The sequence below is a fragment of the Lathyrus oleraceus genome, chromosome 5, assembly GCF_024323335.1.
Source record: "Lathyrus oleraceus cultivar Zhongwan6 chromosome 5, CAAS_Psat_ZW6_1.0, whole genome shotgun sequence".
Taxonomy (NCBI): domain Eukaryota; kingdom Viridiplantae; phylum Streptophyta; class Magnoliopsida; order Fabales; family Fabaceae; genus Lathyrus; species Lathyrus oleraceus.
The window spans coordinates 258,181,875-258,208,838 of NC_066583.1; the positions used below are offsets into that span (position 1 = coordinate 258,181,875).

General features: G+C 34.8%; 1 protein-coding gene across 1 annotated transcript; it reads right to left on the bottom strand.

Moving 5' to 3' along the window:
• Positions 1-743: 743 nt before the first annotated feature.
• Positions 744-25,194, bottom strand: LOC127080074 (uncharacterized). Its single transcript, XM_051020404.1, has 3 exons — positions 25,018-25,194; positions 1,444-2,654; positions 744-1,029 (listed from the first exon to the last, which is right to left on the bottom strand). Exons 1-3 carry the CDS (start codon positions 25,192-25,194, stop codon positions 744-746), a joined length of 1,674 nt encoding a protein of 557 aa, XP_050876361.1.
• Between the last annotated feature and the right edge of the window lie 1,770 nt (positions 25,195-26,964).

The window sequence follows — 26,964 nt, forward strand, 5'->3', positions numbered from 1 at the left end:
TCATTCCTCTTATGTCTTCATGCCTTTCATCATCTTCATCAAAAAAATACGGAGCATGTTGTTGATCTTCAAAATAAGGTTGCATGTGTGCATGGACAAGGGGCGGTGCAAACGTGTGGACCACAAGATGAGTTTCATTGATAGTTGGTAGAGGAACCGTCTGCTGAGTGGATTGTACAAAACCAGGGGCGCCTTCAACTGGAGGTGTGAAGCCGGGAGGTAAACCGTAGACTGGCCAAGTGGTAGATACTGTCCTTGCAGGTTAGGGCTTAATCGTAGGACCGGTGATTTCTGAAATGACCGTCGTTTGGGTGTCCAACTCGGCCTTAATGACTTGTAGTATCTCCATGACTTGACCCATGTTTCCTCATAGGTCTTCAAGTTCTGAGCTTACTCTCTCCAATTCTTGTTCTTGATCTGCCATTCTTTGACGGGCGTTGGCTCTGGTGTTGTAGTGGTGTTGAGGACTCAGTGTGGAACTGAAGAAGACACAACAATGAGTTTTTTGTTTGAAGAATGACATGAATGTATGTTATGGGTGCATTTTGTGCAAAGCTCTTAGTTATCTTTATTATTTATTCCAGCAATGTTAAAATATATTAAATAAGAATAAAACGTAATAATTAAGGCCCAAAATGACAACTTCCATTAATTAAAATCAAATTTGAATACAAAATGATTTAACTTAAAGTACAAATGATTCAAATTCAAATACAAAAGATTCAAACACCAACAATTCAAATTCAAGTACAAGTAAACTTAAGCTCCGTCTCAGCTCTTATGATCGTAGCAAGATCTGTGGTGAGCTCCTTCATCATTTTCTTGCAAAACTTGTCAAAATTGAAAATTTGAGGAGGTGTGTTTTCTGGACACATACACCAATCGGCTTCTTGGAGTTTTTCTGGGAGTTCCAACATGTTGAGGTTAACAAATCTAGCTAAGTTGCGGAACTTGCCATTCCATTCAACATAGAGCTCTTGGAGTTTCTTGATGACCTGCTGATATTCATCTAAGGTTGCCCTAGCCTCTCTATACAACTTTTTCCAATACACACAATCATTCTTTAGGACCAAGTAGGCTGCATCACCTTCTTGGCTCTCCAAAACTTCAAACCTCCTATTAGCTTCTTCCAACTGGTACTTGAGGTGGTGACAGTTTCTTTCAGCTTCTTCCTTTTAGAGTATCTCGCAAGACAACTTTTCTTTGCATTTCTTCAGAGTGTCCTTCAGTTCACGGATTTGTGCCTCAAGGTCGAGCTTAATTTCTTTCCTTTCCATAAGAGACCTATCCAACATCCTTCATAACTCACAAATTCTATATTCAGCTTTCTTGAGCTCTTCCTTTTTGGTATGGATCACTGATGTGGAACCTATAAGGATATAATCAAGATCGTCCTTCTGGTCTTCCAATAGCCTGGCTCTCTTGTTACTATCCTTAAGTTACTGGGCTTTCCCCTTACGTTCATCCTTCAAATTTTGATTTTCCAAGATAGCTTGGTTCATCTGAATCTGTAATTCGGTATTCTCCAACTCGAGCTCCTTAACTTTAGCAGCGAGTTTCTCCATGTCCTCAGGGAGTATGGGCTTTGGCTCGGGAATTTTAGGAAAAGCTGAAGCATTAAAGATAAATGGCAAATGGATTTCTTCAACTCTTTCTTTCACCCATCGAGTGTAAGGTTCTTTGACAAGAGTGTTTCTTTTTCCAAACTCTTTACCCTTCCTAACAATCTTCAACCAAGCCTTTAGGATCACTCTTACATCAGGATTACTTGCTTGGATGTCAAAGAGCACAAATGGCTGTAAGTCCTTTGCTTCGGGAGGACCATCCATGGAGTAACCGTGTTGCATTCGAGATAACACAGGGTTATAATTGATGCAACCCTTAGTACCTAACAACGGCACATTAGAAAATTCCTCACAGCTGACAATGATGTCTGGGGTTTCCCACTCTCGGATATACCATTTGATGGAACTTGCAGTGAGAGAAGCTAGTCTTTGAGGAGATTTAAGTTCCTTTGCCATAAAAGGGCCTTTTTCGGGAATATGTTGCATGAACCAAGTATAAAGCAAAGGAGCATAGCATAACAAAGTTCCACCCCTCTTTTCATGTCGAGCGTGAAGGGCATGGCAAATGTCAGCTAAGAGAAATGGTACAGGATTTCCAGAGAGAAAGACTTCTACGGCTACATGATCCACAAACTTTTCAATGTTTGGGAAGAGCACAATCCCATGGATCAATAAAGCCAACACAACATATAATGCGTTCCAATTTCCTTTTTTCTTGAACTTCAGAGCTAAATCTTCCAAGAACATCATGGCAAAACCTTTGAAACCCCTTTTCTCGACCCAATTGTCTAGAATAGTTGGGACATTGATACTTAGGGCTAAAGCTATCTTCTTTGGGCCCGCTTCCTCTTCGAGCTTTGGAAATGGATTAAAATCTTTCAACTTGAGACCCACAATTCTCTCAACTTCCTCCAAAGTAGGAGCTAGTTGGAAATCAGTGAATGTGAAACAACGTAGAGGTGGGTCATAATATTGTGCCAAAGAGCTGATAATCCCATAGTCAACTTTCTTAGTCAGAAGGCTCAAAATTTTCCCATAGTCTTTTCCGAAGTCATCACGCTTACTGAGAGTCAAATCAGAGATCAAATCCTTTAGAATGTCAAGCTTAGGTTCCTTGTACTTAAGTGTGAAAGTGTTTCTCCTTGGAGTTGTCATTTTCAACTTCTCAATTCCTGAAACAAATAAGAGACAACTAAGAGTTTGCTTTTTATGATGTTGATGCAACGTATGTGGATGAATGTGATGCATTTTTTTTGTATAAGTTCAATAGGCTTAAGGCATAGATAAGTATGATTGCTTCATATAGAACAGGGTTCTCACCAGGTATGATCTAAGGTTTCAAAAAAAGTTCCTAAAGTCATGGATCCATTAGACTATTTGCTACCTGCGGCAACTTACTTGTCGGGCATCAACTCCATCTAAAGAATCTACTCTAAGTGAGGTTCTCACATCGATCCAACGAGAAATTCAACTCGCAGACCCATGCTACGCAACCATCTTTCCTAGTTGGACAAAGGATTAAGGTTCTATAAATGGTCCCCAGAGTCATGGATCCTAAAGAAAATATCGAAGCTTTCGACAACTTACTTGCCGTGCGACAACATCCTCTCAAAGATCTACTCTAAGTAAGGTTCTCGCACTAACCCAACGAGAAATTCATCTCGTAGACCCGCACTACTCAACCTCGTCCTATCTTATGTTTTTACTCGAGACTCGGGTAAAAAGTCTTCCCCACAAGGTTTGCAATCAGAGTATCCAAGTACCAAAGCATAATGGAACCAATACAACAGATTTATATCAATATGACAATAAAGATAGCAAAATCAAGAAAGAAAGTCCACACAAGTAAACAAACAAAGGCATATAAATGACCTAACTAGGCTTGACTCACTTAGGGAGTTATATCCCCAACAGAGTCGCCATCTGTCCCACCTCGAAAAATGAGAACACGACCCAGCGAAGCGCAATCGCACGCTCGCGGGATGGACTAAATAGAGTCGTCACCGAACTTTATTTATTCCCAAATAGGGAAAGGGAAAATATCGATAAAACCCCTAAAAGAAAGGATAAGATATGGTCATTGCAACCAATATCTGGGTTCGGGAGTCAGTTACGCAAGGGGAAGGTATTAGCATCCCTCATGTCCGTTGTACTCAACGGGAACCGTTAGGTTTATTGTGTGCGTTAGTGTTAGCTTAGAAATGTTAGGCTTCTCAAGTTATTATGAGGGAAAGAAGAATATGATCAAAAGAAAGGAGGAGATGTTTTTGGATTTTGAAATGAAGGGGGCTAAATCTAAGTTTTTTATTAATGGGCCTGACAAGATTTACAGATCCTGCTCCTACGTATCTCCGGGTGCAATAGAGAACTCAAGGCTTACGTAGTTCTGGGTAGAAAATGTTTGTTTGTTGGTTGATTTTAGCGAAAGCTATATTGTATTAATCGACGAAAACATTGTTTTACCCAAAACAGATGAGGGCGGACTTATACCACACATCGAATGGATTTACAAATCAACATTCGGAAAAACGTCACTTATCTCAACTCAACAATTATGGCCGAATCATTGCTTTGCATCCTCTTAAGACAAGATGTCTTTCGTTTATGAAAAGGATTTTCTGATCAATCGCACGGCGGCGAAAAAGAGTTTGATTGGTTGAATGTATTTTTGGACTTGAAAGACGAGTATTTATGACTTGTAAGCTCTTACAACTTAGGTCTAATAATCGGGACTACGTCTAGACCTTTCACCCAAGTAACCTTTTTCTTCCAATTTATTGAGAAAAAACGTTTGAATATTTACAAATATTTTGAAGAGAAGACGAATACTTTTGGCTTGCAAGCTCTTACAACTTGGGCCTAATATTCGGGATTACGACTGGATATTCCATCCAGGGTAATCTTTTTCTTCAGGTTTAGTTATGAAAATGATTTGAATATTGGAGTTTTTTGAAAAGAAGACGAATACATAGGGGTTACAAGCTCTTACAACTTGTGCCTAATATTCAGGATTACGATTGGATATTCCATCCAGGGTAATCTTTTTCTTCAGATTCACTTATGAAAATGATTTGAATATTGGAGCTTTTTTGAAAAGAAGACAAATACATAGGGCTTACAAGTTCTTACAACTTAGGCCTAATATTCGGGATTACGACTGGATATTCCGTCCAGGGTAATCTTTTTCTTCACATTTTAGTTAAGAAAGATTTAAAAGAAAAGGCTAATGTAAAGGTTTGAGATTAAACTAGTCGAAGTATGGAAGTTTGAAGTCAAAGGAAGTTGAAGGGATACTCTGAGAAATACTTGATATAAAAGGACCCGGAAATAAGTCGATTATAAATAAATAAATATATAAATAAATAAGTTTCCTTATTGACGCATTTACAAAATTAAGAAAATGAAAATAGAATAAAACCAACAATGTTTTAAAATAATTTGAATTAAAAAAAAGGATACAAAAATGATTTATCTAAATAAAAAAAATTACGAAAATAAAATAGAATAAAAGAAAATGATAATTCTAAGAAAATAAAATTAAAGAAATCAAAAACTACAAAGGCTAAGGATCAAACCAAGGGCCTAGTGGAAAACAGAAGATGTCTCATCCACCAAACCATGAGAAGCTAGTTGAAGGATAGGCGCGTCCGCTAATATACATACAAAACTATCAAAAATACAAAATTAAAAGAAAAAAAAAGTTGGGCTACGGGGTGGGCGGACAAGAGGCCCACTTAAAAAAACATGGTCTTGGAGCGGGTCGGACCCGACCCGACCCCAATTGACATAAGCATCACACGTTGGAAACCCTATCAAGATGAAACATCCGCCTCCTTTTCTGAATTTCTTCCTCCCACGAATGCTCAGAATCAAACGAAAAAAAGGAAATTCCTCCAACGATGGCACTTACAGACTGTCTCCTTCGTTTCAAACGGATACCTCTCGCCTCAAACTCTTTTTCCATGGAACTTCGATTTTGGCAGTCTCGTTCGATGATGGCCTCCACACGAACAATGACTTTGGCCGTTCATGCACTCGCGATGTCGTCCGACCTCTTACACACAATCGCGGCCGCGTCGTTCTCTGTGTTTGTGTTACTGTTGTATGATGAGTTGGTTTACGTTTTAGGATTTGTTTTGTGGAAGGATGCATTAATAATAGGTTAAGTTTTATGAGAAAAGATGATGTAAGGAGGGAGAGAAGATGGGAGACTAATGGCGTTAGAAGGTGTTTCAGGTGTTAGAGGTTGGGTCTGGTTCTGCCCTAACAGAAACTAAAATCAGAAGATAAGAGAAAGTCAAAAGCAATGGACAAGAGCAATGAGAATCTTACCTGAAGTGAGGGAATAAGCAACGAGACCCAAGTAAGTTGTTACTATCCTCTCAATCTGTGTAGATGTGGTTGCTAGGTCTGTTATGATGCTTTTTAAAAAAAAATCAATCCCCCTATTACTTGTTGATTTTATTGGGAAGAAGACTCTGAATTTGAAAAGTTGAAGGTTGATGAATAAGGAATGGATGCAGAGGCATCAAAGTGGTCTGCTATACTTTTGTCATTTTAATGAAAGTGTATTGCTGTATTTTTCTACACCTTTGAACACCTTTGAAGTTTTCTTGTTGTGACCAAAACTTCATTGTACCTTTCATTACTTTTCTGCAGCAGTACTCTCTATTTCCTTTTCTTTGCAAGTTTCTTGGTTATACCTCAATTTGCAACACATTTCCTACTTTCTCTCCCTTTTATTTTTTGACACTATTTGATTTGTTTTTCTATAATATTAATGTAAAGTAGAAAAAAGAATGTAAAGATGTAATTTATTTGTACTTTTTAAAGTAAATAAAAAAATGTAATTAGTTGCACTTTTTAATGTAAATATAATGTTACTGTAAAGTAGAAAAAAATGTAATTTATTTGTACTTTTTAATGTAAATATAATGTTACTGGAAAGTAGAAAAAAATATAATTTATTTGCACTTTTAATGTAAATATAAAAAATGTAATTTATGTAAAGTATAAAAAAAATGTAATTTATTTACACTTTTAATGTAAATATAAAAAATATAATTTATGTAAAGTATAAAAAAATATAATTTTTTTACACTTTTAATGTAAATATAAAAAATGTAATTTATGTAAAGTATAAAAAAATGTAATTTATTTGCACTTTTAATGTAAATATAAAAAATGTAGTTTATGTAAAGTATAAAAAAATGTAATTTATTTACACTTTTAATGTAAATATAAAAAATGTAATTTATGTAAAGTATAAAAAAATGTAATTTATTTACACTTTTAATATAAATATAAAAAATGTAATTTATGTAAAGTATAAAAAAATGTAATTTATTTACACTTTTAATGTAAATATAAAAAATGTAATTTATGTAAAATATAAAAAAATGTAATTTATTTACACTTTTAATGTAAATATAAAAAATGTAATTTATGTAAAGTATAAAAAAATGTAATTTATTTACACTTTTAATGTAAATATAAAAAATGTAATTTATGTAAAGTATACAAAAATGTAATTTATTTACACTTTTAATGTAAACATAAAAAATGTAATTTATATAAAGTATAAAAAAATGTAATTTATTTACACTTTTAATGTAAATATAAAAAATGTAATTTATGTAAAGTATAAAAAAATGTAATTTATTTACACTTTTAATGTAAATATAAAAAATGTAATTTATGTAAAGTATAAAAAAATGTAATTTATTTACACGTTTAATGTAAATATAAAAAATATAATTTATATAAAGTATAAAAAAATATTATTTATTTACACTTTTAATATAAATATAATATTATGATTATGTGATACAATTTATTTTATCTAAATTGGTAGAAGCAAGCACATTATTATCAAGTTGACTCAATCCAAATTATAAGTCAAATAAAATTGTTGTTACTATTAACCATCCTAAAAACTTTTGTTAAAATCTTAAAAGCAAAACCAAGGTAAACCAAAAAGAATCTAATTTTTGATAACTCTATGCAATGTACAATAGAAAACTTAAATGTATAATTTTTTTTAATGAAAATTAAATAAATGCCATTAAAATGAAATTAAAAAATAGAATGATTTATGAATATGAATGCTTATGAATAAAGATTATATTTTTTTATGTGAATTGGTAAATAGAAAAAATTCTAATGAAATTTAAATAAATGTCATTAAAATGAAATTAAAAAAATGGAATGATTTATAAATATGAATGATTATGAATAAATGTCATGTTTTTTTTATGTGAATTGATAAATAGAAGAAAAAAAATCTAATGAAAATTAAATAAATATCAGTGAAATATTTTTTTTTAAAAATGGAATAATTATGTCAATGAGTGGATGCAAATTGATAAATACAAATTCTTGAAATATAAATGAATGCCTTTAGACGAGGCAAAATTTTGGGTATGACATCTACATTCAAGATTTATCTTCTACATCCATTTATCATAAAAAATAATCATCAAGCTTAGAATTTAATTGGATTAAAGAAGTTTATTCTTGAAGTATTCTGGGTTTCTCTTTGACATTCCGATTTTTAATACTAACCGGAGCAAACCTCCGCTCCGTCGATAATCTTTCATATTTTCCACAATCATGCCATGAATTATTGGATGTTTGTTGATTAATTTAATCCACTATTGTGAAGAGCTTAATAGGACAACACTTATTTGGAGACAAAAAGAAAAGAAACTTGGTTGAAACATTTTATCGAGCACCCTGTGTGCAATAGAAAATTATACATTTTTCTTCACTTTTGTCGACAATCTTTCATCCACTATTATCATTTGACATGATGTTTTTATTTTAGTTGTAATTTAAGTCAAAATGTGTACCAAAACTGAGTTATAATCAAACCACAACACAAACCGTAATTATGTCGAAACCGTGAAAATGTAGAAAATTGAGCATTGTTTTTTCATAAACTTTATGGTTCTGTTTTTCATGGGTTTTATTTTTGTTTGCATTTTTTTCTTAATATTATCATGTTGTAAGCCATGAGAACTTTCCAACGTATATTTATTTGTCCATTTTCGTTAAGACATGAGCATTTTATGATGCTTTAAAGATGGCGAGTTGGAAATGCAAAATGCAGAAAATGAAGAACATCCTTTTTTCCCATAAATTTTATGGCTCTATTTTTCGTGGATTTTGTTTCGAATTGTGTTTTTTCTTAATATGATCATGTTGTATGCCATGAGACATTTCCAATGCATATTTATCTGTCAATTTTCGTTAAGAAATGAGCATTTTATGATACTCTAAAGATGGCTAGTTGGAAATGCAAAATACTGAAAATGAAGAACACAATTTTTTTCGTAAACTTTATGAATCTTTTTAGCATGGATTTTGTTTCTGTTTGAGTTTTTTATTGATATCATCTTGTTGTATACCATGATACTTTTCCAACTCATATTTATTTGTCCATTTTCATTAAGAAATGGGCATTTTATGATGCCCTAAAGATGGCTAGTTGGAAATGCAAAATGCAGAAAATGAAGAACAAAGTTTTTTTTCGTAAATTGTATGGCTCTTTTTAGAATGTATGTTGTTTATGTTTGAGTTTTGTCTTGATATCATCTTGTTTTATACCATGCGACATTTCCAACACATATTTATTTTTCCATTTTTGTTAAGAAATGAGTATTTTATGATGCTCTAAAGATGGTTAGTTGGAAATACAAAATACAGAAAATGAAGAGCACTATTTTTTTCAAAACCTTTATGGCCCTGTTTATCATTTATTTTGTTTCTTTTTTCATTTTATCTTGATAGCATCTTTTTTTATGCCATGAGACCTTTCCAACGCATGTTTGTTTGTCAATTTTCGTTAAGAAATGAGCATTTTGTGATGCTTTGGACATGTCCGGTTAGGAATGTAAAATGAAGAAGATGAAAATGTAGAATTTAATTAGACATATGTTGTTTTATTTCTAATTTTCTCTTTTAATCTCTTTTTTTTCTAATATTAAAAACACATATTTAAATAGACATTTTTAATAGATACATTTTATTTTAATTGGATTTAATTTTGGTAGAACTTAATTAATTAGGATTAACTTTTAATTAAGTTTAATTGCTAATTTTTTTTTTAATTCCACTTCGTGTTTACTTAGACATTAGAATTGACATGATTAAATTTCAATTTTTAATGTCTTATTTCTTTTCCATAATTCTATATGCTTAATATGTTTTTAGTATGATATTTGCCCCTTGATTAGTTGATCAAGTTCACCCTTGATTAATTAATTACACTTGATATTAGACTTTGTTTTGACTTTGTCCTGAAAAATTTTCTGATCCCCTTAGGACTCATATTCAATTAAGTGATCATAAGTACCTTGATCACTTGATTTAATTGAGACCTTTACACTTGCACCTGATTCTTCAAGTCATAGTCAAGTCAAGTTTCACATTCAAGACTCTAAAGACTCTGGACATGGAGGTTGGAGTACTGTTCAAGCACAACAAAGGTCAACACTTGTCAATCTTGATTCAAGTCGTGTGCCATGAGCCTTAAGCAATAGACAAAGGGTGAGAATGGAGAATTTCTATCCTCATTCTGAATATCTTTGGGTACGGGACGAATGACCCAGTTTCTCATTGTATTCACCTATATTCATAGACTTTAGCACAATTTGAATCAAATGATTGTCAAGTCTCCTCCCATAACAAGCAAAATTGCATCATCAGAATCAACAATCAGGATCTTCTATCAGCGACTTGTCAATCATGATTCAAGTTGTATACCATAAGCCTTAAGTAACGAACAATGATAAGAGTGAAGCATTCCTATCCTTTTCTAGAATATCTTTGGGTACGGGACGAAGGACCCAGTTTCTCAAGGTATTCACCTTCGTTCATAGACTTTAACGCAATTCGAATCAAGTAATTGACAATGTCTTCTTCAAGTACATCAGTCACTCTCTCCTCTTTGGATCACTAATCATACTCTCTTTGATATTCAGATGTCCTTTGGATTAATTCCCTTGTGGTCAAGTCTTTGAATCCTAATCAATCAACTCAGTCATTGTTTGCCTTATCAGTCCTCTTGTGGTTTGGCAAACCCTTATTCATTGTGAGCCTTGTCAGTCCTCTTGTGCTTAGGCCCACTCTATTCAATCATTGTAAGCCTTATCAGTCCTCTTGTGCTTTGGCATCAGTTCTCTTGTGCTTTGGCAAATCCATGCATTGTTTGCCCTGTCAGACCTTGTGCTTAGGTAACCATTTTTTTCTCACATGGTTGTCTTGTCAGACCTTGTGCTAAGACAGACCATTTTCTTCTTTGTTGCCTTGTCAGACCTCGCGCTTAGGTAAACCTCATTCACATGCATTGTTTTCCTTGTCAGATCTCGTGCTTAGGAAAACTCTTTCTTCTTGCATGGTTGTCTTGTCAGACCTTATACTTAGACAAACCATTTTCTTCTTGGTTTCCTTGTCATACCTCGCGCTTAGGAAAACCTCCTTCTCATGCATTATTTTCCTTGTCAAACCTCGTGCTTAGGCAAAAGTTTTCTTCTCGCATGGTTATATTGTCAGACCTTCTGCTTAGAAAAACCTTTTTCTTCTTGGTTGCCATGTCAGACCTCGTGCATAGGCAAACCTCCTTCTCATGCATTGTTTTCCTTATCAGACCCCGTGCTTAGGCAAATGTTTTCTTCTTGCATGGTTGTCTTGTCAAACCTTGTTCTTAGACAAACCCTTTTATTCTTGGTTGCCTTGCCAGACCTCGCGCTTAGGCAAACCTCATTCTCATGCATTATTTGCCTTATTAGACCTCATGCTTAGGCAAACGCTTTCTTCTTGCATGGTTGTCTTGTCAGACCTGTGCTTAGACAAACCTTTTTCTTATTGGTTGCCTTGTTAGACCTTACGCTTAGGCAAACCTCCTTCTCATGCATTATTTGCCTTGTCAGACCTCGTGCTTAGGCAAACACTTTCTTCTTGCATGTTTGTCTTGTCAGACCTCGCACTTAGGTAAACCTCCTTCTCATTCATTGTTTTCATTATCAAACCTCGTGCTTAGGAAAACGATTTCTTCTTGTATGTTTGTCTTGTCAGACCTTATGCTTAGATAAATCCTTTTCTTTATTGGTTTCCTTGTCAGATCTCATGCTTAGGCAAACCTCTTTCTCATGCATTATTTGCCTTGTCAGACCCCGTGCTTAGGCAAACACCCTTTTTTATCCCTTTGGCCATACCATCAATTGGTTAACACCACGCTCTTTGATTCAGATACACACTTCTTTATTCATTTTAGGCTAACCACCATCTATTGGTTCATGCCACATTCTTTTATTCTCTTTGGCTAATTACCATTTATTGGTTAATGCCACACTCTTTCTATTCAAGCAATTTTCTTCGCCTTTTGGCAACCTAATCATTTATTTCTTTCATTTCCAGTTTTTTTCCATGAACTGCAGAGCTCTAACTTTCTCATTGCATGGTGATAATACGTAGGCACAAGGCCTCGAACCCTTGGATATCACCACCATAATTATTAATTCTTCATTCTTAGTTCTCTCCCATTCATTGACCAATACCATCCTTTTGGAACCAAATACCTTATCCCTTTGGATTCTATGTATACTTTTGGGCCAATAACCAATGCCCTCCTTTGATCCAAGAGATGTTTGTCTCATTGGAAAACACTTCATTCCTTTCTTTTTGGTCATTCCAATATTGTGGTTAATGCTTCGGCCATACCACATACCGATTTATGCCTATTAACTCTTCAGTTCAGAGTTTATTCCTTCTTGGATTCAATATACCATTCTTTTTTGTTTCAAATTTCTTGTTCCTTTACAGTGATATATTGTTCCTTGTATCAATCATCATTCTCCTTTGGGTCTCACACCTATCCTATTAGGGAAATTTCAGTGCCTACCTTGTGAACCAAGAGATGTTTGCCTTGATGACAAACATTTAATTTGCTTTGTTTTTGGTTATTCCAATACAGTGATACCATTCCTTAGGCCCCTCACTTGTTGGTTTGTACCTCCTTTACTCTTGGGTTTGTAATACCTTAATTTTGACCCTAAGATCCCTCATGCTATCTCATCATATGCATTGGCTTTGGGATCACACCTTGGAATCCTCCTTACCCATCATTCATTGGGCTTTCATTGGGAGAGATCATCAAGCATATTTTATTGTATCATACTTTATTTTTCTTTGTTTACTAACCAAAATACCAAAAATATGAATATGTATAGCTTTGTTTCTTTTCTAGGTAGTGTGTGCATCCACCAATGCCTCATCAAGTTCATAATTAGGTTTTGAGACCCTCAGTGCAAGGAGATCAATTAAGATATGATTCACATTGTTTATAGACATCATATATGGATCCCCATGATCTTCATTTATCATTATGATCAATAAATCATCAAGAGTTTGAAGCTTGTTTTCCTTGGAAACCCTAATTCATATGGGTATCTTGTGTGACTTTTTCAACAAGTTTCTTCATCAATTGGTCAAATATATCAAGGTATACTCCATATTACATAATATTATGCATATATTATACTCCATGAGTCCCAAATATCAAGAGAACTTCAAGCTTACAAGTAGGTTCAAGGTGGTTGACCAAAGAAAGTCAACTAGTCAAAACTGGGGTTCCCTAGACCCTATCTACTACAATTTTTGTCATATGAAAATGATTCCAAGAGAAAAGCTACTCTTTGTGACATTAAAAACAACTTTAATATTGACATCAAGAGCTAGGTTTGCTTAGAAAGTCATTTTTTATGGTGAAAGATTATAGGTCATTTTGTCTGAATCCTAGTTAAGAGGTCAACTTCCAAGGACCGTAACTTGCTCAATTTTTATGAGATGAAGGTCATCCAAGTTTCATGATCAATTTAAATATGTCCTATCCAACTTTAATTCTTTGAGAAACTTCAAATTCAACTTGCAAGGGTATGTTCCAAGAGAAAACATTATAGGTCATTTTGGGTCATTACCATTGGACAAGCAATTTTCCTCAACCAGTAAAATGCATAACACCTTCATGCCAAATCTAAATGAGGTCAAATTTATGACCAAATTTAATATGTTTGAAAGAGCTACAACTTTGATGAAGGAATGTTTTCCATTTGAAGCTCATAGCAAAAGTTATTCAAGGTGGAAGAAGTGGATATTTGACTTGGTACTTAGAAAAATTTCAATTATGTTTGATTTTTCAAACTTCCACCTCAATATTCATCATGATCCAAGCTTTAAATGTAAAATTGTTCAACATGAAAGTTGTTCCCTTTGATATCACCTTTCCAAAAAGTTCAAGATTACTCCATTTGGATAAGATTTGAGGGACTTGTGCATGGTTACTTTGTTGGGTTTATTTTGGCAAGATTTGGATTCAAATGATCATTTCCCTTTGCATGCCCATGTGATGACCTCCGTACTCATTACACATGAATTAAAGTTGGATTGCATCATTCTTTAGGCCCAAATCATTGCCCATGCATCCATGCACTATGGTTTCTAATTTTGTCAAAAATTTAAAGGGTGCAAAACTGAATTCCATTGGCTATATAAACAAGTGCGTTGCTTCAGAAAAAACGCACACACCTTGCCCAAGCTTTGCCAAGAGATCTCAGAAGCTCACACCATAGAATTCCTTGAAGATTTCTCTAAAATCGAGTTTGAATTTTACCTTTTGTTTTAAAGTTCAAACTCCAAGGATTCATAGCCTTTCTCATCTCAATTGATCACTGCAAGAAAGAGGAGGAAGAATCAAGCAAATTCAGATTGAAATCAAGCCAATATAAAGCTACCCGAAGGTGATTTTTCAGAAACTTTGAGTCTTCGATTATCTCTCAATTCTTCACCATTCTCTTTGATTTTTGGTTGGCTTAAGTCCTACCAATGTAGGCAACAAGATTGAGTTGCTTTGAGGTCAAATCGAAGCAACTCGGATCATGAACCTCAAATTTCAAATCCATGTATCTTTCTATATACATGGAATTGGAAGAAATGGAGGTCAGATTCGTGCTTCTGAGTATTTTTTCTTCAAAAACATGGACTCACTTTTCATTTTTCATTTGGTTGAGGGTGGACCAGTCCGGTGAGGTCCAAGCCATTTGATTTGGTTCCCATGTTTTAATCCCGAGCATCCATTCTGATTACCATGTTTGCAACGCTTTAAATTTGGTCTATGTGGATAGCACGCGCGTGGCCATCAGATTTGCCACCTCAATTAATGAAGGAGATCTGATGGCCCTTGTTTTTTTGAATTTTATTATATTTTCTGATTTTTTATTTAATTCCTTTATTTTGTTTAATTCATATTAATTTCATTTTTAATCCAAAAAATATGGGATTTTCACAAAAAATCTTTAAATATTTTCCTCTTCCATATTTTGAATTAAAAATATTTTTTGGATTAATTTTGGTATGTTTCATGAATTAAATGTTTTTGTGCATATTTTTAATTGTTTAAAAATACTTCTGACTTTTTAAAAATAGTGAAATTTTTTGTCTAAGGTCCTTTGACCTTGTTTGACCTAGGATAAATCCCTTGGCCATTTATTTGGTGTTTTGAAAGGATTTTAGGTTTTGACCAAATTTAAATGCATTTTAATCCATTTTTAAAATGATTTTTAATTGATTAAATGTGTAAAAATGTTGTTGAGCCATTTTTATGGTCTTGTGATATTTGACTTTCTGTTTGGGCCTTGGTCAAGGTTGATTTGACTTTTGTTGGATCAAAACCATTGGATTTAGGGGATTAATGAAATGTACATTTCATCTCCCAAAATGAATGGAGGGTTTTGATTTGATGAAATTCCTCCCATGATTAATTTGTGTTTTTATCTTCCCCTCCCTCTTCATCTTCATCCATATTCTTCCTTATTCCCTCATTTGACCAATGAAATCTCTAATGTCTAAAGGTTAATTGATTCATCAATGACCTTGTGTCAAATGAATCAATACAAGTATGACTGAGATAGATCCTTCCCATTTTTTTAGTGTGTGGTATGCTTTAGGAGTTTGGTTCCTTGTACCAAATCTCTAACATACATTAACACCTACATTTTTATTACCCGACCTCAAATAGTTGTGACTTCTACATAAGTCCAATTACAATTGCTTAACATAGAGCTAAATTTGACCCTCAAGGCATAACATTCTAGTAAGTGAGATTGTAAGTCTCTCATTCTTCATGGTATTGTGTGGAGACTTGACCTTTTTTCCTTTCATGAGAGCTAGTGGCATACTTGTTGAATATCCAAGTTGGAGCCCTTCTCATGGAAGATGTCTTGGTTTAAAGATTCATACTTGTGAGTGAATGGTTGAGTGTTATCCAAATAATGACTTAATCAATTAAAAATCACCACTAACACCATTAACTTTTGACTAACTCTTGTTAATATTGCTTTACTTTCAAGTAATTTACTATTATGCAATTTAAATTTTAGTCATTTATCATCCATTGCCATTTACATTCCATATAACTTGTTTATGTTTCAAGTCTTCTTCACTTTGCTCATTTGAGCCATATCTCGTGATTGTATATATTGTTTGCCTGCTTTTGATTTTGTTTGTGGTCTTAGGAACTTAGAACATTTAATAACAAGAAAAACCCCTAGAAAAACATTTGGTGGACTATTGAACTTGATCTGAACTTTTGGACTTAGGATTAGTCAACATTCCCTATGCTAAAGGACTTGGCCAATGCCAACATTTTGAGACTGAGCTATCATTAATTGAGCCTTCGTCTAATGCAAGCCCTTGAGGATTTCTTTGATTCATCTGCTACTCTGTCTTGGTGCTTAATTGTTTATTTTATTATTGCCTATGTCTGATGTTTTGTTCTGAGTTGATCAAGGAATATTTCATTTGATACATTGGAAGATAATGAAGACTGGTAGCTATTGGAATTCTTGCTTGGATATGGCTATCTTTATTCGATTCCTTGATCTTCATGATGTTTGGATATTACTCATTGCTTATTGATTATTGCTTGATAAGAGTCCAAAGGAAAATGGGTTTCTATATAATATTCTTGTCTGTTGGATTGCATCACATTGGTCAAATCTTTTCAACTCTTAACTTTTAAATTTCTGCTTAGGGTAGTCTCTTCATCTCCTCCCACTTCTTAAATTTTAAAATCTCTCACTCCTTTCAAAAACTTTCTTTGCTTGTTATTTCAAACTTAGACATGTTTTAACAATTAGAAACTTTGGTTGTATGGCAATGAATTTTAAAAATCTTTCCTTAATAAAACTTGTAAATAAACTTAACCATCTTAACTTAAATTTCAAAAGACAAAAAGAATTAACAACCCCATTCAAACCTTTGGCCTTTTATGCCCTCTTCTTAAATTTTTGTTAAAATCAATTCACCAACTTTTCTTTGAAATTTCTACCACGAACCACAAGGTTTTGATCCCTCATTTTTATGTTGGTACGTAGGCACGAGACCGAAGGTCTTGTCAAACACAAAAATATAATCAATGAATTCTTTTCTCATCCCCACATTCTATATTTTATCAAACATCATTTATACCAAAAACATATGCACACATGAAAAGGGCTCCCTAGGAGTACCTAGGACACTTTGGGTGCTAACACCTCCCCTCTGTGTAACCAACCCCCTTACTTGTAATGTCTGGCATTTTACTAGTTTTGATTTGAAAACTTCTTATCTTTGGATTTTGTTCGTACTTTTCCCTTTTCCTTTGGAAACAATAAAAGCGCAATGGCGACTCTGGTTTTATTGACGTTAAGCTTATCCATAGCTTAATGGTCATGAATTTACCGCTATAGGGTTCAAAGTTCATTTACCTTTATGGGTTCCCGTGCCACCATTGTCTTTTGGTGCAAGTTATAATGTTCATCACTTTCAATCTCCTTTATTTGTTTTTGTGGTTCCATGAACTACGGAACTCCGACTTTCTCATTGCACAATGAGAATACATAGGCACAAGGCTTCGAACCCTTGGCGAGCATCCTAATTATTGATTCTCCTTTCACAATCATAATTATTCTTTCTTATGCCTTAGGGCTCCATTCATATCTTTCATGATCCATATCACACACCTTCAATCATTAAACCATTCACATCAATGACCTATTGTCTCTCTTTGGAACCAAATACCATACTTCTTTGGGATTTCCATATATGCCCTTTTAGGATAATTGTCCACCTTTGTGCTAAGAGATATTTGTCTTGATGCCAAACATTTAATTCCTTGTTTTTAGCCAAACCATATGCAGTGATACCATGCCTTAGGCCCCTCACTTTTTGGTTCATGCCACTTTTACTCTTGTTTTCAAATACCATTTCCTTTATGCATTCCAATGTACCCTTACCTTTGGTTCCAGATCATACCATTCAGTCACTTTTACCAAATCCTTCATTTCTTGGACTTTGGTTACTTTTATATGTTCCTCCATTCATCTCCATGATTCACTATTCACTATTTTCATTTAGTATTCTACCTTGTAAGACCCCGAGTTTGACCCTAAGATCCCTCATGCTATCTCATCATTTGCATTGGCTTTACGATCATACCTTGGTATCCTCCCCACCCCTCATTCGTTGGGTTTTCATTGGGAGAGATAACCAAGCACATTTGATTGTATCATACTTTATTTTTATTTGTTTACTAACCAAAATACCAAAAATATGTCTAGTATAGTTTCATTTCTTTTGTAGGTAGTGTGTGCATCCATCTGTGCCCTATCAAGTTCATATATAGGGTTTGAGACCCTCAGTGAAAGGGATCAAGCAAGGAAAGGTTTATAATGGTTCTAAGAATCAAATATGGATCCCTATGTTCTTTATTTATCAATTTGATCAAGAGTTCATCAAGAGTTCATCAAGAGTTTAAAGCTTGTTTGCCTTGGAAGCCCTAATTCATCCGGGTATCTTGTGTGTCTTCCTCAACAAGTTTCTTCAATATTTGGTCAAAATTATCAAGGGATACTTCATTATACATCATATAAAGCATATATTATCCTCCATGAGCCCCAAAGATCAAAATAACTTCAAGTTTGCAAGTTGGTTCAAAGAGGTTGACCAGAGAAAGTCAACTAGTCAAATTTGGGGTTCCCTAGACCCTATATCCTACACTTTTTGTCATATGAAAATGATTCCAAGATAAAAGTTACTCTCTATGACATTTCAAACAACTTTCATTTTCCCATCAAGAGCTAATTTTGCTTTTAATGACATTTTTTATGGTGAACAATTATAGGTTATTTTGTTTGTGCCCTAGTTAGAAGGTCAACTTCTAAGAACAATAACTTGCTCAATGTTTATGATATGAAGACCATCCAAGTTTCATGATCAATTTCAATATGTATTCTCCAACTTTTCTTCTTTAAGAAATGTCAAATTCTACTTGCAAGGGCATATACCAAGAGGAAACATTATAGGTCATTTTGGGCCATCATCATTGAACAAGCAATTTTTGTCAACTTCTAAAATCCATAACTCCATCATACAAGATTCAAATGGTGTCAAATTTGTGACCAAATTGAAGATGATTTAAATAGATACAACTTTTAAGAAGGAACCAAAGTCATTTGTAGCCCATAGCAAAAGTTATTCAAGGTGGAAAAAGTGATCATTTGACTTTTAACTTAGAAAATTTTCAACTATGTTTGATTCCTCAAACTTCCACCTCAAAATTCATCATGATCCAAGCTCCAAATGGAAAAAGTTTCAACAGAAAAGTTGTTCCCCTTCATGTTATATTTCCAAAGAGTCTAAGATCATGGCATTTGGAGCATTTTTTAGTGACTTGCGCATGGGTGTAATGCATGGCCCCATTTGGAAAATTTCATGACCAATTCTCATTTCATTAATCCATGGTTCCATGTTATTGTTTCAGGTTGATTTGCACATGATTTTGGACCCATCCACATCATTTCATGGGCCTTGTACACGCCCATGTAGGCATGCAACATGACATTGCTATTTTTGGCATTTGATGGAAAGTGTGTGAAAAGCAATTGGATGGCTATAAATACAATGCCCTTGAGCTCAGAATGAGGATCCCCTTGCCCAAGCTTTAAGATGTAGCTTCCCTAACCTCCATTACTAGGATAACCTTGAAGATTTCACTTGAAATCGAGTTCCAATTCCACTTCTGTTTTGGGATTGAAACTCCAAGGATCCAAGCCATTTGATCATCCATTTCACTTCCTGCAAGTTGTTAGAAGCAAGTCAAGCTAAATTGGAAAAGATATCGAGCTCAATTGAAGCAAACCGAATGTGATTTTTCAGAATTTTCTCTTCTTCGATTTCCCCTCAATTCTCCACCATTTTGCTTGTTCTTTGGTTGTCTGAAGACCTACCAATGTAGGCAACAAGATTGAGTTGTTTTGAGGTCAAATTGAAGAAACTCAGTTCATACTTTTCAATTTCGAATTCCACATATCTCTCTATATAGTGAGAATTGGAAACTTTTGAGGACAAATTCGAACTCTTAGCATTTTTCTCTTCAACTTAGTATACGCATCTTTTATTTTCATGAACTTTGGTGGTGGACCAGTCCGGTGAGGTCCACCAGAGAAGATGACCGGAGCCCTAGCACCGGTGATGTGTTGGCATTAGTCCCAGCCCTATGATCATCTCCCACATTCTAATCAAGTCCATTGGTTTTGATGACTCATGTTGTAGCGCGTTTGACCAGAGTCTATGGTAGTCCATAAGCGCGTGGCCATCAGATCTGTCACCTCAATTAATGAGAGAGATATGATGGCCCATGTTTTTCCCTTTTATTTTAATTATTCTGATTTTATTTTAATTAGCCATATTTTGTTTAATTCATATTAAATTCATTTTTATTCCAAAAAATATGGGACTTTCACCGAAAATCTTTAAATATTTTTCTCTTTCATATTTCGAATGAAAAACATTTTTTGGATTAATTTTGATATTTTTTGTGAGTTAAATTATTTTTGACTTGTTTTTTAAATATTTTTAAATACTTCTAACTTTCCAAAAATTCCAAATTTTTTTATCTAAGGTCCTTTGACCTTGTTTGACCTAGGATAAATCCCTTGGCCATTTATTTGGTGATTTGAAGGGACTTGAGGTTTTTACTTTTGAAAAATGCATTTTAACTCATTTTAATTTGATTTTTAATTGTTTAATTGTTTAAAAATATTGTTGAGCCCTTCGGTTGACCTTGTGATGTTTGACTTTCTGATTGACCTTGATCATGGTTGATTTAAACTTCCATTTGATCAATACTATTGGATTTATGGGGTTGATGAAATGTACATTTCATTCCTCAAGATGAATGGATAGTATTGATCAGATGAAACTCCTTATATCATCAATTTGAGTTTCTTTTTCCCTTTCCTCTTCATCTTCATCCCTCTTCTTTCCCAATCCATTCATTGACCAATGAATTCTCAAATATCAAATGTTAGTTGATTCATCAATGACCTAGTGTCAGATGAATCAACATGAGCCTGATTGAGACAGGTCCATCCCATTTTATTTTTGTGTGGGTATATTTTAAGAGCTTGGTTCTTTGTACCGTGTCTCTAACATGCATTAACACCAATATTTTTATTACCCGATCTCAGATAGTTGTAACTTCTAAATAAGTCCAATTACGATTGCTTAATATATAGCTAAATTTGTCCCAAAAGGCATATCATTCTTGTAAGTGAGATTGTAAATCTCCCATTCTTCATGGTATTGTATGAAGACTTGACCTTTTTTCCATTTATGAGAGCTAGTGGCATACTTGTTGATTTATCCAAGTTGGAGCCCTTCTCATGGATGATGTCTTGGTTCATGTCTTCATACTTGTGAATGAATGGTTGAGTGTTCTCCAAAGAATGACATAAACAATTGAATTCCTCAACTAACATTTAACTAACTTCTTATCAATATTTCTTTACCGTCAAGTTACTTACTTAATGCAATTTAAATTTTAGTACCTTTATCATTCATTGCCATTTACATTTCGTGGAAGATGTTTATGTTTCAGTCATTTTCACTTTGCTCACTTGAGCCATATCTTGTGATTTTATATATTGTGTGCTTTTGATTTTTCTCTGTTTCTGGTCTTAGGACCTTAAAATACTTAATAACAATATTGTTTATGTTTTCAACTTATACATGTTTTAATGAGTAGAAACTTTGGCCTTACGTCATTAGTTTTCAAAACATTTTCTTAATCAAATTTGTGAATGAACTTAACCATACTGACTTTAATTTTAAAATAACAAAAAGAACTAACAACCTCATCCAAGTCTTTGGCCTTTTGTGCATTTTTATTTTAAACTTTTGTTAAAACCAATTCACCAACTTCTTTGAAATTTTTACTACGAACTATGAGGTTTTGATCCCTCATTTTTATGTTGGTACGTAGGCATAAGACTGAAGGTCTTGTCAAACACAAAAATATAATGAATGAATTCTTTTCTCATCCCCGGGCTCTATTTTTATCAAGCATCTTTTTCAACTAAAACACTTGCACACAAAAGAGGGCTTCCTAGGAGTACCTATGACACTTTTGGTGATGACCCTAATGTTGTGTTGGCAAAGCCAACTTCTTGGGTTGCGGGAGGAGAAGAGAGGACATGGGGACTCATACTGGGGAGCAACGTAACTAAGAGAGCCAGCCATTCCATTTAGGGCGAGACAGAGTGGGCGGGCACGAGCGGTCTGGTGTCCGAGCCAATTGGTCAGGCGATGACTACTTCACTTATTATATTAGTATCCGCTGCTTATCCCGAAAAAAAGGGATGAAATAGAAATAACGCGAAGCGCTAGCGCTATAGTATATAAATGGATTTTGGGGGGATTTGCTTCTTCACAAGCTTATCCCCGCCCCGACTGTCAGCTACTAGGTCTCCCCATCTCTCTTAAGCTTCCCCCTGGTCTTTGGCCCGAGCTATATGAGGTAGAAACTAGCCCCACGTACGGTTTGGAGGTCGATCCCCACCTTAAGAGTGGTGGTACTTATTAGGTCAACTAACACAAAGAAGATACAATTCACTCAACAATTACCTTTGGGTTTCGAACTCCATATAGGGAAGGAACGTTGTTGTTTCCGAGGTCTCGATCATTTACATGGACCCAATTATCATTCCATTTGTGGGAATTTTATGATTTATAAACCGTCCCTAATTAACGATAGGCATAATTAAACCTCCCCCATACTTGAACTAAACATTAGCCTCAATGTTTTAGAACAAGATAGAAGGAAGGTGACTCACAGTGCCCTACTGAGGAGGCTGAGGCGGAAAGTGCCACATCATAATAACGTTACAATTATCCTTGTGTTGCCTCCCAAGCAGCGCTCCTTTATCGTCATTAGCTTGGAGCTTCATTCCCCTTGTTATGGGGGGTACTTCAACTTCCACACCTTGTTTCACTTCTTTTCCAAAACTAAGAAGCCATCTTTTTCAGAGGTATGGATTCCTTTGTGCCACAAGTCCTTTCTAACCTCCATATTCTTACCTTGTTTTTGCTTTCTTTTCTTTCTCATGGCTTTTGGAATGGAAATAGGAATTGGAGTTGCTAATGGAGGTGGTGATACTTGAGAAGGCCTTCTTGTATCTTTCTCTAATGTTGGTATGTTACTTTGCCTTCTCACCTTTGTCTTGATCAAGCCTACTTGATAATGAGGTTCTTTTTCTACCTCTAGCTCCCTATTTCTAACAGTATTTAATGTTATTTCCTCATCCTAAACTTTTAAAGTTAACGTTCCCTGGTCCATGTCTAGATTGCATCGACTTGTCTGCATGAAAGGTCAACCAAGAATGATGGGTGTCTCTTCATCTTCAGGTATGTCTAGGATCACAAAATCAAAAGGAAAACTCAAGTCCTCTATTTTCACCAGTATGTCTTCTGCTATACCATATGCATCCTTTCTCGAGTGATCCACAAACTTTAGATTTGTCTTTGTATCATCGACATTTTTATTATCCAACTTGTGATAGATTGATAATGGCATTAGACTCACACTAGATCTAGAATCAATTAGTACCTTTTTGAAAGTTCTCTCTTTTATTGTACAGGATACTGTTACCATTCCAAGATCCTTCTGTTTGTTTGGAATTTTATGACCCAGTGAATTTGCACTACACTTTTCCTTCAAGGCTACCAGCTCTTCTGCTGTTGGTTTCTTTTCGGCCATTACCTCTTTAATGAATTTTGTGTACATGGGCATTCACTCGAGTGCTTCAAACAAAGACATATGACTCTCTATATTTTTGAACATTATCATGAATTTCTCAAAGTCTTACTCTCTTGGATCCTTCTTTGTCACCAGTTTAGTATCTTTTTTATTTTTCTCTTCAGTTGGCTTTCTAGGTGGTATAACTTTTTCATCTTTAGCGGCCCTCTCCCTTTTCGTCGTAACAATATTAACATTCTCATCATTTCTAGGATTTTGAACTGTTTCACTTAACCTAATGTTTGAGAACTTGCTATTTATTGTGCTATCTGACCCAACTGAACTTCGAGATTTTTTTATAGAGGCAGTGGTGTTTTTATGATTGTTTCTAGTCTCTTCTTGGAATTGCATATTTTGAGCATCTATGTTTTCAATGGCAATCTCCCAGTCTGCTTTCTTTGGAGCTTGTTGTTGCTGCTGTTGTTGATATTGAGTTTGATATTGACCTTGACCCTGTTGTAGAACATTCCCTCTATGATCTTTCTAGGAGAAGTTTGGATGATTCTTCCAACTTGAATTGTAAGTGTTGGAGTAGGGGTTATTCTACTTCAAAAAATTTATCTCTTCAATTTATTGAGGGGTGGCAAAGCAATACATAGTCTGTTGTAGTCCATTACATATTTCGCAAGTGATGGTCTGAACAAGTTGAACTTGAGCTACCTGTTGGGTACCTATATTCATAGCTTTCAATTTCTTTTCCACTTCAACAAATATTGTATCTTCCAACCGGATTTTATTAGTTTCTAGATTCAGATTGATAACTCCCTCAGGTTTGCTCGTACACCTATCATACAATTCCAGATGCTCATTGGCAGCTATCGCTTCAATGATCTTTTTAATGTCGGTGGCTGTTGAGAAATTTATTGATCCACCGACTGCTGTATCAATCAATTATTTTGTCTTTATTTTCAGCTCATTAACAAACATCTACATCTGTTCAGTCTGATCCATATTATGAGTTGGGCATGCTACAAGGACCCTTTTGAATCTTTTGTAGGTATCTCCCAAAGACTCACCATACTTCTGTTTGAAGTTCAAGATTTCATACCTTTTTCTCAGAAATACCGATGCTAGAAAATACTCATTTAAGAACACAACTTCCATCTCTTCCCATGATGTAATACTGCCTGCTGGGAGAGAATAGAACCATTCTTCTGCCTCTTCAGCTAAAGTGAACGAGAGCATTCTTAACTTCTTTGCTTCGTCAGTATGACCATCAATTTTCAAAGTAGTACTCATGGTTAGGAATCTCTGCAAGTGCTTGTTTGCATCCTCATTTACCTTTCTGGTGAAAGATTTTCTTTCAAATTGATTGATTGTGCTAGGATGCAGTTGAAAATTAGTCACATTCACTGGTTGGTTAACAATTGTTAATCTATCACCTGATGCATTTGCACCTCCATAATTACCAAGGAATCTCTCTGGAGGTAGAGGTGGAACTGGAGGAACTTCAGCCATAGTTTCTTTTTCTAAATCTGAATCTGAGTGATTAGAGGGAGCTTATTTTTGGAATTCAATCTAGCGTGTCTGAGTCTCCGGTGAAGGGTTCTCTCGATTTTTGCATCAAAAAGAAATTCAGTTGAGGGCTCTCCTCGCATACACATATTAGTGAATGAAATTATATAAATGACAGAAAAATAATTTTATTGCAGAGCAATAAAATTTTAATTGAACTAAAATTAAACTTTATATTTTGGCAGTCCCCGACAACAGTGTCAAAAACTTGATCGGAAAAATAACAAGTGTACTATTTTGTCTTTTGTAGTAATAAAGGAGAAATTCCCTGAATGTTGATCTCAATGACTACAAGTTAATATCGATTTCAAAGCATAGTTCAATTAAACAAAAACTAGTGTTGGGGGTTTAAAGAATGCTGGTGCAACGTATCAGAGAGCCATGACCACTCTTTTCCATGATATGATGCATAAAGAGATTGAGGTTTATGTTGGTGATATGATTGCTAAATCAAGTGATGAAGAAGAACATGTTGAGCATTTGTTGAAGTTATTCCAGCATTTGAGGAAGTATAAACTCCGCTTGAATCCCAATAAGTGTACTTTTGGTGTTCGCTCTGGTATGTTGTTGGGCGCTATTGTCAGCGAGAAGGGTATTGAAGTTGATCCTACCAAGGTCAAAGCAATACAAGAGATGCCTGCGCCCAAAATTGAAAAATAAGTCATAGGTTTTCTCGGTCGCTTGAATTATATCTCAAGATTTATATCGCATATGACTACCACATGTGCGCCTATATTCAAGCTTCTTAGGAAATATTAGTCTTGTGATTGGACCGAGGATTTCCAAAAAGCTTTTGACAGTATCAAAGAATATCTGCTTGAGCATCTGATTCTGTCCCCGCCTGTTGAAGGAAGATCGTTGATCATGTATTTGACTGTGCTTGAAGAGAGTATGGGTTGTGTTCTTGGTCAGCAAGATGAATTTGGGAAGAAAGAATATGCAATTTACTATCTTAGTAAGAAATTCACTGACTATGAGTCTCGGTATTCTATGCTTGAGAAGACATGTTGTGCTTTGGCTTGGGCTGCTAAGCGTCTGCGCCAGTATATGTGGAATTATACTACTGGGTGGATATCCAAAATGGATCCAATCAAGTATATTTTTGAGAAGCCTGCTTTAACTGGGAGGATTGCCCGTTGGCAGATGTTGTTATCTGACTACGATATTGAATACCGAGCTCAGAAAGCTATTAAAGGTAGTATCTTGGTTGACCATTTGGTTCACCAACCTATTGAAGATTATCAATCATTGCAGTATGATTTTCTGGACGAAGAGATTATGTATTTGAAGATGAAAGATTGTGATGAACCATTGCTTGAAGAAGGGCCAGAACCTGGTTCCCGTTGGGGCATGGTATTTGATGGAGCTGTTAATTTCTATGGTAATGGCATTGGGGCAAGGATTATTACTCCTTAAGGCACGTATTTCCCGTCTACAGCTAAATTGACCTTCAAATGTACAAATAATATGGTTGAGTATGAAGATTGAATTATGGGGCTGTTGAAGCTACGGATAAGAATATCAAGAAGATTATTCAAAAGATGGTTGTGTCGTACAAAGATTGGCATGAGATGCTCTCATTTGCTTTGCAAGGGTACCGTACATCCGTCCACACTTCATTTCCATTTACATTTCATGCAAGATTGGCATGAGATGCTCCCGTTTTCATTTCATTTACTTAATGCAATTTAAATTTCAGTACCTTTATCATTT

Coding starts and splice junctions, on each gene's coding strand:
- LOC127080074 (XM_051020404.1), bottom strand. CDS start 25,194: ATGGCTGAAGTTCCTCCAGTTCCACCTCTACCTCCAGAGAGATTCCTT. Junction 2,655..25,017: donor GAAAATCTTTCACCAGAAAG/GTAAATGAGGAT, acceptor GACATTCTAAAG/GATTTGATCTCTGATTTGAC. Junction 1,030..1,443: donor GAACGTAAGGGGAAAGCCCA/GTAACTTAAGGA, acceptor AAAGTTGTATAG/AGAGGCTAGGGCAACCTTAG.